Here is a 13,693-nt window from a genome sequence, read left to right as displayed (position 1 = left end):
GGATAACACACCCAGATTGTGGATAATCATTAGTGAGATTGAATTCCAGCACCAGCACACAGACACGGGGCCGTGGTCAAGTGTGGTCACTGCTGCTGTTGCTGCCGGTAGTAAGCTCTTGCAAGTGCAAGGACATTGTGCAGGAAACTGTTGCGTTGTAATTTAAACACTGCACAGTGTGCAGGTGCCCGGCATACACGCCTGAGACTGTCGTTTTGCTAATTGACTCGAAGCATGAGAGTTTTGCTACCGGTTGCACTGTCGGGAAACAACAGTTGACTTACACCTTAACATCGAATCCGGAACACGTTTGACACCGATTTAGCTCCCAGTGTCCGGTTGGACACGGCCAACGATGAACTGGGAAAGGGATAGTGTGGAATAGATGTTTAAATCTGGGTATAAGGCGGCGAGCTACACCACTTGGGGGACAACTTAGCAGACATTACCGTCCATTCTCACACAAAATCGATCATAGCACAATAGAGAGTGGAAGCGACACACGAAACAAATTGTACAAACAATTAGACAGCTCAACTTTTACGTCCTTCCATGTTCCTCGCTAGCTAGCAAAAGTATGTCCATCGGTGGATTGGATTGGAGCCATTGCAACGCAGGAAGTTTCATTTCCGGGCGTACAAGTTTTATCTTTGAACCAATGCACATGAAACAGAATGCCACAGTTTAATGGTTTTCAGGGGGAAAAAACTTTTGCCTCCCCTTGGCCGTACCCACATATTGGGCAGCCTTTGGCCTGACCAATAAAGCTGAGCATTATTGTACGCATCGAGCGTTCGCTGCAGGAGATCGGGTCCGGATCTGGTCAGTTTGAGGTTTTGAGCGTACAATCTGTTCTCGTGGACCAGGGTGTTCGAGCCATGGTTGCTCGGAAACACACCGATTTTATGGAAAACCACCAGCAAGATTGAGCGTATTGGTGAGCGGGACCGGGGACGAAAGGGTAGCTTTTAACCGACAAAGCTTGGTAAAAATGACACTGCTGTTTGCGTTGTGCTCGGGGCCAAGTTCGAATGCACTGTTAGAGCTGTTGGAATAGTTGTTCCCATTTTTTCCGAAAAATTTAGATAAAACTGAGAACTATGAAAAGTGCATGGAGTTACTTTGTTATTCGAAATAAATGGCGGGTGCAACGTCTGTAATCATTAGTGTAGCTGGACATGATAGCAAGAACTGTTGTTAAGCGATTGTAAACCATCTGGTCGTTGGATGAATAATTAAGTAATATGTGTGTGAATGTTGAGCACATAATGTCCCGTTCCTGTTACATCTTTTATGAGCAATTGAACTAAGCGCTCCTGTTGAAGAAACGTAATAAATCCTGGTCACGGCACCACATGTTTTATTGGTTTTTATTTCATTTGAAGAAAAGTTGTTGATACAAGGCTAATACCAAACGGTCAACTGTATTGCTCTACTTAAGAGATGAAAACAAAAAATATGAAATTGGCTTAAATTATGGGCAATAAATCAAACCAACGCATCGACGGATCACTATCACTGTTGCGGTATGAGCCGTGACTGCAGAACAGTTTTCATTCACTGTTGTCAATTTTGTGCAAATAATACAAAAATCCGGCTTCCTATTCAAATCATTTCCAAATCCTAATCCCACACCCGCTTTCGCTCCAATTCCTTTCCTAACAAAGCCATTATCAACCACGCATTCAGCATCCAAAAAAGGATTATCGGGTAAACTGTCACAACAGCGGGATTTAACATCCCTCCATTGCAATCCCGATCACGTGCTCAGCGCGACAAATTGGATTAAAGCTTCATTTTCCCTCTCCCTCTCTTCACTCTCACTGTCTCTTTACTTTTGCTTATTTTCCTGCAGCTGCTCGCTTTCCAATTAAAATCGTTCGTAATTCATGCGCATAATCGACGCATTTAAAAATAGAATATTGTCATCTGCCACTGAATGCTGAATGACACGCAGGGCTACTTCATGCCACCCAGTTTCTCTTTCGGGACGCACGCACGATTAAAGCGTTTAAAATGAAAATGGTAAACACAGCACAGGAAAGGGTAATGTGCTTCCTTTTCAATTTACAGCGCTCTTTGTTGCTCGGTTACTGCCCTTTTTTTTGGGGGGGGTAGGAAACCCTTTAAACGAATCCTTTTTTGATTAAATTTGGACATTTTACAGTGTTGCTGCTTGTTGGCGAGTATGGAGAATGGATGAGAAAGGCACGTTAACTGTATGCTACAAATTGAATTGATTCCCCGAGACGTTGCACTCTCAAAGTGAAACAAAACTGGAAACATCGGTCTTGCGTTTTACCCAGGATGTGCTGAAAGCACTGTGCAAGTGTCTTCCCTAATGGAAGGATAACGTTTGATGGAATATAAACGTAACCTTAATTATGCATGTCTCTACCAACCTACTGACGGTATGCTGTGTAAGCTTTTATTGCTAATCAACTCTGCATACAAATCCCGGGGCATTTTTTTACCCCTCCTTGGCAACAAGACTAATGTATGTTTCCATTAGGTACTTGTGTACTTGTACAAGTATATATTGAATCGATCCAAACCCGTTACACACACGAAGAGATGACAAACTTCCCAGCTGTTTTTTTTTTTCAATTCACAAAAAATTCAACATTCTCCTGCAACGCCAACAGTACCGTTTGCTTCCGAACACTGCGGTAGGAAAAGAGCCCCGGAACTAGGAGAGTGTTGTGATTATGCAGATCACATTTCAAAACAATCTAAATTCCATAAACATTTATAATCATTCCCGGATGAGCCATGATGCGAAGCTGGAACGTTGAGCGTATCCTGGGGCAGTACGCAGGGCGTGACTGCCGTCCAAGGAAGACCACTGCCCTGGAGCTACTACTGTCTTAAGCGCATAACAACTGCAGCAACCGAAAGCGGCTTGTACAGCCCGGTTTCTTTCCCACCGTAAACGTCCGTGTGTTTGTAAACGGACGAAAAGATGATGCAAACGAACGCTACCGATGGAACGTTTGTGGAGAGCTTCGACCGGAAGCTGCAAGTGAAACGCGCTCCAGAGACCACTCTATCCCTCCAAACAGGACAACAACCAGGCAAAGATACACATCCTGGGAAAACGGGAAAATGCACTACCGGTTGTACGGTTGGAAGAATTGGAAGCTCTCCCAAACGCTGCAAGGAAGGAAGCGGGTGGCTTTGTTTGCGTGCGGGATACCGAGGTAAACTTACCCATGCATTTATTATTATCCGTAACTCGCAATCCTCTCGGGCATTTGCATGTAAACGAGCCGATCGTGTTGGAGCAACCGTACTCGCACACATCCTCACCGTACTCGATGCACTCGTTGATATCTGTCGGATCGGAAAACAAAGAAAGTGAGAGATATATAGATATAGGGGAAGATCGATAGATGAAAAAGCTTTGTTAGAATTGTGAGATATTCTGGAAAAAAGGGGGTGGTTTGTGGTTATTTGTACAGGCTTATCGATAAGACAGTCAGAAATAAAAGGGGGAATATTTAAAACCCGGATCATCGGTGCACAGTGTTCACAGAACAAAGAATGGTCCATAATTAAATGCAGAGATTGGACCAAATTTTTACCTGAACATCCTGTCGAAGTATTAGTCCAATATAGGAACGTCCGTCCCGGTCTCCGAAGCTTACAATTCCAACTCCCACTACCACCAAACGACAGGCTTAGTGTTATTTATGAATATTCAATTCCCAAAACCTGGTGGCCATATTCAAAATTCATTACGCCAAGATAGGAGGTAGCGCTGTAGCAAAGGGGAAGCCGCCAACCAATCAACCGAAGCACCGAAGGTACCGATCGATTGTCAGTAAGTCTGTCGAAGGGCTATTTATCACCGACCACGGACCGAGGTTGACAGGTTGAGAGCAGCAGAGCCGTGTGCTGAGCACTCCCAGGAGCAGTCCATTCCCCTTCGAAGGGAAGGCACTCGAGCGGGGCCGAGATTTACGATTAGCCCACACTCGTTTGTGGCTCACATTATGGTGTTTGTGCGCTGTTGATGTGTTGTAGTGCTGGCTGGAAGCGAAAGGTTCGTTTTTTGTTTTCGCTTCTCAAGCACACTGACACTGAACTATCATTCATCAAGTCATCACCAGCATCAGGGACAGCGTGCAGTGCAACGGCACATCATCGTCAACTTCACACCTCCGGGACCTCCGGGTGTTGAACAAGTGTGGCCGCAGGATGGAGGTTATGCCTGTCTCTGCTTTGGTTCTCGGTCGCCAGTAATACATTAATTTTAGTCACATGTGCTGCTAATAACCTGAAGGCAGCGGACAGCTTCTGTCCACAAAACGTGACGCACAAGTACAGGCAAGCTGATTGATTAAACGACAACAGCCAAGAGCTAATCTTCCCTTGGACCAGCATTTCGTTGAATAATAAATACAATTTGTTTTCCCTTATATTAACATTTCTTTCTTGGCTGCATTATGCAGCTGCATACTACCGGTAATTGAAGTGGGTCTGCCGTCTACCCCAACTTCTGTGATTGGTGTTGTGGCTTGCACCTTGGGACACACCTTGGAGAAACACTCGTCCATCATGCTTTAAAACAGTATTACGAGTCGAAATGACACCTTTATGATCGTGCTGCGTAATGTAAACACGTAGAAATGTTTATTCATACACAAAAGGTACGAGAGCAGCAAACTCTCATTGCAAAGGTCTGTAGACGAATTGTGGCCTCAACAAAAAAAATGGCACAAATGGGAAAGATTTAACAAGTATCACCACAGTCGCATACACTATCATTGACGAAACAGACGGCACAGACCGAAACGGACAGGAAAGCTCTAAGCTTTTCCAATGGTTTCGAAGAACCACTGTTGATGCTGAAGACGGCAGCGCACAGCGAATGTGTAAGTGAGACATTTCGCCAACAGTTGCATTATTTATACCGTCGTGCTGGGGACCCATTCCCTGATTCGTGAGACGAAAAAAGGTGCCCATCTCCTCCCATCATACCTTGTGCCGGTAGGACGCGGCATTGTATTTTAAGCCCTGTCTGTCTGTCCTGTAAGCTGTAGGTCAGAGACCACAAACCTGCTGACGGCGAGTGAAGCTGACATATTCAATAAAGAAGCTTTTTAACCGACGAAACGATGCTTTATTGTCTCTCTCTCTCTCAGTGGGTTTTTCTTGTGTCGCGTTTTGTTGTTGGTCCGCGTTTTGGGACCACTTGTTTGACTGCGGCTGCTGGCACTGTTGCCCAGATGGTTGGAGTGCTTTCGCGATGGGGGATGAAATCAAGCACCGTTTATAGGCGCATGGAGCGAGGGCTCACTGTAACGGAGCAAGATCATAATCCGATATAACGTAAACGCTACGACCAAATCATGTTTGCTGCGTTGGTCCGTACTAAGAGGCTTGATTTATTGTGTTTAAAAGCCATAAGCGCAGTGAAAGTTTTCCCCCCTTGGGAGGGAGAATTTTAACATGACAAAACAGGCACGGTGGAAGGGTCACATTGGAGCACCTTTAGTGAGGGTGCTCTGAGCTCTAGAAGTGTTATAATAAATTGAATTAAGTAACTTTTAAGAATTTTATAAAAAATATTACACTTTTTAAAGACAATTTATGAAGTAAAACGATTGCTCTTGTTAAAGAACCATTGAAATAACATTTCATCAGATAAGTTGTGTAAAACAAATTAACAAGTCGGCTCGCGCTGCTGTTTTGCCGCCGTTCTGTCGTGTGTATTGCATACCTGCAGGCGCGTTTGTGCCATTTTTATAGCAACATTTGCGCTATCATGCGTAACGAACTACAACCGCCCATGCAACGGGTTCGCCATTTTTTAAAATCACAATCTTTGCAATCCAAGCACAAACAGCGCACAGACAGCTATCAAATGAAACAAAATCACGCCCTGACATGGGTCACAACCGGTGCAATCGAGTCCGCCGGGGCTCGTTCCGCTACGTTCCGCGGGCGGTAATGTAGCGTAACAAGGGCATGGATAGGAGGAGCGTTCAGCAGCGTCGAGCTTCGAAATCGTAAACGATCCGCATCCGCAGCACATCGACGTTGTTCTTTTGCCATCAAGCGTTGATCGACCGGTTAGAGACCGGTCACATTCGGGCAGAATTAGTGTTGAATTTTGTAAATGATCCTTCCATTCTTGTTGGCTTGCATCGTAATGCCTTAACAAACTTGACAGAGAAAAGTGATTTTTGTTTCAAAAAGAAACAATGCATTGTTGGAATATTAAACTAGCAATGCATCGAAGTACGTTATACAAGACATAGTAGGATATAGAAGGATTGAGATTGTAGCTCAATCATAGCAAATAAAAAAGGGAAAACCACAAAGGAAGCAAGACATTGTGGCATTTTTTCAAATTTTTCTCCTCTTTTTCCCTTTCGTATACCTCTCACCACGGTCGTCTGCTGAGGGTTAAAATTTTAATTACCAAAAAAGCTACCCAGAAGCCACAGATGGCAAATAAATCATTCCCGCTCGATAAAGACAACGGCTGGGCTGCCGTTTGGGCGAAGGGCGTGTTTTTTCATCCCCCAAAACATGGATCCCGCCTCAATTCTCATCATTTCGATTTCGACCTACCTTTCACCTCTCTTTCCCAATAATGCATGCCCCATGAGAACAATCTCGCTCTCTCGCTCTACACGGTGCATTACGATAATTGAATTTTCCACCAGGGAAGCATTCGCCGTGCAGCCGAAGCTTTCGCGCCAAACTCCACCGTGGGGCACCATGGGGGGAACATTTTAATTTTCCCACCCGTCAACCGATGGATGATAAGTGGCCGGATCGAAGTGAAGGGGTTGTTGATGTATCTCCAGAGAGAGAGAGAGAGAAAGAGAGAAATGGCTAACAGGATGCATTTGGGTAGAAAAAGAAACCGCCCTCACTCATTGTTCCGCACGATCGATTGTGGACGATAAAATATGATCAATTAAAAATTTCCTCCCGGGGTCGTTTGTGGGGTGGCTGTGGCTGCGCGCTCGTAAATTACGACCGAAAGCGGCAAACGGAAACAGCTTCACCTAGAGCTTCGATTGCTTCTTTGTGTTGTTTTTTGTCTGGGTTTTGGGGCGAATGGCGTGGGCTGACCACAAACAAAGGATTGCCGACAGTAAGTTGTACGGCAGCAAAAGAAAAACGGGGTACGGACGAAAATCTCACCCAAACTCAACGAGGTTTGCTGCCCCTTCGTTGTATTTCAATTCTTTTTGACACTTTTCTCTGTTTTTTTTGTTCTCTCTCGGTCGGCGAAAACATCGTTACTTCAGAAGGACATAGGAAGGTCCCTAACCCCAATTTTCGTCGAGTGAGGGTTGACATTCATGAGTATTGCTAGGGCTTTTTTTTTGCTGGTAGGTCGAAGGGACATACCAAAGTTGGGTGAACATGCTGATTAATTACAAGGAAAACCGTATCGAAAAACGAACCATAAATTAAAATGGGCTTCGCTTTCGTTCCGGTTTGGAGCGATGAAAAAAGAACCGAAAAAATCAGTTTTCCCCCCTTTTTGCTTCATTTTGAATCCTCCTGATCTTGTCCCTTTTTTGTTTTTGTGTTAGTCTGCTGCCAAGAAAAGAGTCAACAACAGGACAATAAAGCGATGTCAAAGGAATTCTCCTCCCCTGCATCAACAATCTAACTTACCCACACACCGATGGTTGACCATTTTAAATCCTTTGTAGCAGGAGCAGACGGTGGTGCGGTTTAAGCCGTTGGGCGTACCGTCCGCCGCCGCCGCCGACACACGGTGGCAGGCCTGTGGGCACCGATGATCCTTCCCGCAAGGGTTCACGTTGAGCGAGCGTGCCGTACCGTCCCCATCTAGCGGTCGGGACAGCGCGGGCCAGGCGGCGGACGGTGGCAGCTGATGGGGCGCGGGCTTAATCCGCACACAGGCCGGCCGTTTGCCGATCCAGCGCGACTTACGGCAGACCAGATTGGCGTTGGTGAGGGCACCGGTCGAGGTAACGATGGGCGATGGGCTGCCGGCACGTCCATCATCCTTCAGCCGCAACCGGTAGCCCATCCGGCAGTGATATTCTGCCTCGAGGAAGGAATTTTCCAAACCGTACAAATCGTTACTACATCCGTGAAAAGGGAGAGAGAGAGAGAGAGCAAAAAAACGAGCAAAAAAGAAAACAAACATCGTAAAGCACAGCTCACCGTAATCACGTGGAAATCAAACTACGCTCGCTGGGAGAAAGGGGTTGTTTTCCCCGTCCCGCGTCCCCACCATGTGTATGTACCTACCGCAAATATTTGATGTCGCCGTTTGCGATGGCCGGTGCGGGAATGAAGTCGTCCTTCATGCAGGACAGATCGCCCGAAATGATGACGCGCGCCACCGACACCGTCTCCGTGCCCTTGTGATCGTCGGCGGGGAAGGTGACCGTGCTGGCGCTGGACACGGTCACGCCGGACGGCAGTGGGGGCAGCGGTGGATTGACGACTTTTCGCTGCTGGGCTGCTGTCGGGTGGGGATGGTAGGCGAAATCCGGATAAGCGAACGATCCATCAAAGGGATTCGTCCGTTCGGGAGCAGCGTAAAGTGAATAGATGCAGCGAGAGGACAGGATTAGACCGTGAGCAACTGCCGTGCTTCAACGTCCGTTGTGTGTGAATGTGTGATTAGGTGTAGGAGTTTTGTTTGACAAAAAGTGGCACACAACAGCTTAACGTTTCAATTTTTAAGGTTTAGTTTCGTAATCGTTCATTAGCAGCTCGATGGGATGTTTTCGTCGAAAAGGCGAACTAGTTCAGTGTGGAGGATTGTTGCATAAGTTTGCAATGGCTTTTTAGAGTGGGCTGATTTAGGGATGATTTACATGGATTGAATGAATGATTAGCAATACGGATATCGAGAGATAAGGTACCATATGTAACCTCGTTAGGAGCGATTAAAATGTTGAATTTAGCTTTAGGATTACCTAAGGCAGCGAATTGAAACGCCTAAAAGTATTGCCCACAATGATTGTGACGCGCTTTCAAGCTGCCTTAGCACTTGTTACATACATTTAGGCGCTATCTAGCCCTTATACCACTTATACCTACCCCCTGTGCAAAGCGACGGAAGAAATCATTCCCTTTCGCGCATTTTCTCAGGCCTTCTTTTTCCCTCATACGGCAAATTTGTCGAGCAGCGTTTCGAGCTACCTCCTGGCTCCGCTTCCTACCCCTCGCCTGAGCGCGCTGTCACAGGTTTGGATGTGTTGGTGCGTCAGACGGCCAATCGCTGTCAGCCGTCGTCCGTGCTTTTTCCATCCATAGCGCTATCTCTTTCACGCGTATGGTCAATGCTCGCGAGCTGTTGTGGCGCTCAAAAAAACCGTTAACAAACATTGCGGCGATGAAGTTGCATTTTCACAAATCAAACCAAAAAAGCGCAATGAGTTCAATCGCTGCAATGTACAAATGACTAAGGAATCGCTAGTTCACGTTGGAGGGTTTGCTGTGCAACGCGTAGAACCCTAATTCCAAGTAGCGTCCAAGTAGCACCAAGACAGGTGGCCATGGCCGTGCATAGGAAAGCTTAAACCAAATTACATAAAGCTTAAGTTTATGTGACACTATGATTTTCCTTTTATATGTTGTAAATTGCACAGATATGCTGAGTCGTATGCGCATGGGTGTGAGTGTGCGTGTGTGTGCACAACTGTCGCCGAATGTGTTTTCTTCCGGAATGTTATGATCCATCGGTCAAAGAAAGGAAGGTGTTCATGACGGTGTTTTTTTATTGTGGAGCTGCATCCTTCCCCCTGCCTGCAGCGTATGCATCAGGCAGGATACAGTGTGGCAGTATGCAAGTTGCCCGCTGGATAGGAGCGGGCCCGCGACACCGCCATGATTCCGCACATCTGTATGCCCGTCGTGGGTTCTAACCGCGTATGAACCGTTCGCCGTAGGAAGAACTGACTATCCGGCTACGTGCTACTCAAGTCCTGAAAAGGCCGGCATGATCGCGTAGGCCATTACGCCAATAATAATAATAAGAAGAAGAAGAGGAATAACATAGCATAACAGCCCACACCCGGAGAAAAGATTGGCTTATCTTTGTTGCTGCCGTGTTACCGCTGTGACGCGACAAATGCACGGAATGCACTCGACCAAAACATTAACCTACCGAGCCGAACCCATTCTAAGGGAGGTGCCGGTCCCACGGCGTCATGATACCGACTCTGAGCCAACAAGCCGCCGGATTCTGGACGGACAGGAGCAGCACCATACGCGCACCGTAATAAACAAATCCAGAATCCTCTTTTGTATGGATTCAATTCAAAATGTTGTTTCCACTTGCATCCGGTAGCTGAATTGGAAAGAAATGTGCTACATATCAGACGCACGTTGCTTCGATCGTTTGTCTTTTTAATACCCCCAACAGCAGAACCGGTCGCAAAGATGGTGGTGCCAATTAAATGGTTGTATTGTCTCCTAGGTAGCGGTAATCGATCGGGCGGCGTGCAGTGCGTTTTCTAAGAATGCATGGAGTGTGTAGACGCAGCCGGTGACAATGCACGCATTAGAATCAAACAGTTTTGGAGTTCCCGCACGTACACACACACGTGCACGCACGAACGCATGCACGCATGCACGAATGCACGTACGCGTGCACGCGAGCACGCACCCACGAAAGCGCGCAGGCGAGCACACACCCCCCATCAACCCCCACCTCCCCGCTGCGCAGATTCGAGCAGTTTTCTGCGTAGTTTTTTGCGTCGTTTTGTGTCAAAAAATACGCAAAAAACAGCGCAGGACTTCAGCCAAAACTACGATAGCCGGCGTATTTCTTGCAGTTTTTAGGTGCGGAACGAGCGCCATCTGCTGAAGGAATGGATGAACTATTTCAGACGGCGGAGCAAAAAAAACGGCCGAAAAATTCAAAAAATATTGGCGCCCATTCCTTCCTCCTCTTCCTCTCACTCCCTTTCCCCTCCCTGCCTTGCCTTACTTGCGCTTCAGCCCGTGCCTTTCGCCACCAGCTGATTGGGTGTATGCGTTGGTATATATGTACATTGCGGTTGTGTATTGTATTTGGTGGGTATAGCATTTATTTATTGTGTGTGACCTTGACGGTGCGGGAGAAGCTGGTTCATTTTGGGATTTAAAGTGTTATCGGTGTATTGATGGTTTATTTTATTTCGTGCCGCTGCTGATGAGACCATTCGATGCCCCTGCCAATTGAGGGTGAAGAAGCCTATTTAAAACAAGCGTACGAGAACGTCTAACACTAATCTAATATTTTTTTAATTTGAACATGTTTGATGCTTCAACGACCTTCTAAGCATCATGTAGCACGGTGTATAGTGGCAATAAAAAATATTTTTTTTCAATGTGCCGGAATTTGTCTCGAGTTTTCTGGCCACGACACACACACAGCGCGGGGAAAGTGATCTCCACTCTATCATGCCGGGATCCCCCTCCCCTCCCGGTGCTTTGAATGAGGAACCAGCCTTTCTTCCGATAAGGTAGCCGTAATCGATCAGGCGGGAGGGGGGGGGGGGGTGGATGGGGTGTGTGCTCGCCTGCGCGCTTTCGTGGGTGCGTGGTCGCGTGCATGCGTGCATGCGTTCGTGCGTGCGCGTGTGTGTGTGTGTGCGTGCGAGAACCCCAAAACTGTTTGATTCTGATGCGTGCATTGTCACCGACTGCGTCTACACACTCCATGCATTCTTAGAAAACGCACTGCACGCCGCCCGATCGATTACCGCTACCTAGGAGACAATACAACCATTTAATTGGCACCACCATCTTTGCGACCGGTTCTGCTGTTGGGGGTATTAAAAAGACAAACGATCGAAGCAAACGTGCGTCTGATATGTAGCACATTTCTTTCCAATTCAGCTAGCGGATGCAAGTGGAAACAACATTTTGAATTGAATCCATACAAAAGAGGATTCTGGATTTGTTTATTACGGTGCGCGTATGGTGCTGCTCCTGTCCGTCCAGAATCCGGCGGCTTGTTGGCTCAGAGTCGGTATCATGACGCCGTGGGACCGGCACCTCCCTTAGAATGGGTTCGGCTCGGTAGGTTAATGTTTTGGTCGATTGCATTCCGTGCATTTGTCGCGTCACAGCGGTAACACGGCAGCAACAAAGATAAGCCAATCTTTTCTCCGGGTGTGGGCTGTTATGCTATGTTATTCCTCTTCTTCTTCTTATTATTATTATTGGCGTAATGGCCTACGCGATCATGCCGGCCTTTTCAGGACTTGAGTAGCACGTAGCCGGATAGTCAGTTCTTCCTACGGCGAACGGTTCATACGCGGTTAGAACCCACGACGGGCATACAGATGTGCGGAATCATGGCGGTGTCGCGGGCCCGCTCCTATCCAGCGGGCAACTTGCATACTGCCACACTGTATCCTGCCTGATGCATACGCTGCAGGCAGGGGGAAGGATGCAGCTCCACAATAAAAAAACACCGTCATGAACACCTTCCTTTCTTTGACCGATGGATCATAACATTCCGGAAGAAAACACATTCGGCGACAGTTGTGCACACACACGCACACTCACACCCATGCGCATACGACTCAGCATATCTGTGCAATTTACAACATATAAAAGGAAAATCATAGTGTCACATAAACTTAAGCTTTATGTAATTTGGTTTAAGCTTTCCTATGCACGGCCATGGCCACCTGTCTTGGTGCTACTTGGACGCTACTTGGAATTAGGGTTCTACGCGTTGCACAGCAAACCCTCCAACGTGAACTAGCGATTCCTTAGTCATTTGTACATTGCAGCGATTGAACTCATTGCGCTTTTTTGGTTTGATTTGTGAAAATGCAACTTCATCGCCGCAATGTTTGTTAACGGTTTTTTGAGCGCCACAACAGCTCGCGAGCATTGACCATACGCGTGAAAGAGATAGCGCTATGGATGGAAAAAGCACGGACGACGGCTGACAGCGATTGGCCGTCTGACGCACCAACACATCCAAACCTGTGACAGCGCGCTCAGGCGAGGGGTAGGAAGCGGAGCCAGGAGGTAGCTCGAAACGCTGCTCGACAAATTTGCCGTATGAGGGAAAAAGAAGGCCTGAGAAAATGCGCGAAAGGGAATGATTTCTTCCGTCGCTTTGCACAGGGGGTACATGTATTTCAAAGGTCACTAAAAGCCAAGCCCACAAGAGGTACAGACAGGCCTTGACCGACAACGGTTGTTGAGTCAAAGAGGAAGGAAGGGAACATAGGAGCTCAATTCATTAGCATTATTAATTGCAGTTCAAACCATTTGTCATTTTTTGTAATCTTTTATTTACGCTGAACAGTAAAATATCGAAATTCTCGAATATTTTACCTTAAGAAATCATTCGCAACTGCTCAAAAATAATATAATCGATATAGTAAAAAAAAGTAAAAACAATTGCATACATTTAGGCACTCACTTGATGCCATATTCATATATATTTGTATATGTATATGTATATTTGGCGCTCAATATTTGGTGTCAAACAATTCTTTCTTTGAATAATTTTAACTTTTCATTGAAGACAAGTAATCCAGTGTCAAACATGTATTGAAATTTGCAATTATAAAAGCAGCTATTGACATTATTCAGCTCGAACATTTCATTACCCCAATCAAGGCTTAAGAAAATATTTAAAATTTATTTATTTATTTATTTATTGAAAATAGGGTTTGAAAATAGGGTTTCGATCGGTTATTGAGATCATTCTTTTTAGCAAAAT

At 46.3% G+C, this 13,693-nt stretch overlaps 1 protein-coding gene across 5 annotated transcripts in view; it reads right to left on the bottom strand.

Moving 5' to 3' along the window:
- Positions 1-13,693, bottom strand: part of LOC120893400 — a 115,805-nt gene that overhangs the window by 16,568 nt on the left and 85,544 nt on the right. For 4 of the 5 annotated variants that reach the window (XM_040295245.1, XM_040295246.1, XM_040295247.1 and 1 more), the window contains exons 5-7: positions 8,254-8,470; positions 7,648-8,084; positions 3,211-3,333 (exon numbers count right to left, since the gene is read on the bottom strand). In XM_040295245.1, coding sequence (XP_040151179.1) covers positions 3,211-3,333; positions 7,648-8,084; positions 8,254-8,470 — 777 coding nt within the window. The remainder of the gene's footprint in view (positions 1-3,210; positions 3,334-7,647; positions 8,085-8,253; positions 8,471-13,693) is intronic. The other variant, XM_040295249.1, reaches the window with a different exon arrangement.

The sequence above is a fragment of the Anopheles arabiensis genome, chromosome 2, assembly GCF_016920715.1.
Source record: "Anopheles arabiensis isolate DONGOLA chromosome 2, AaraD3, whole genome shotgun sequence".
NCBI lineage: Eukaryota > Metazoa > Arthropoda > Insecta > Diptera > Culicidae > Anopheles > Anopheles arabiensis.
This window is presented reverse-complemented; position numbering and strand designations above follow the sequence as displayed.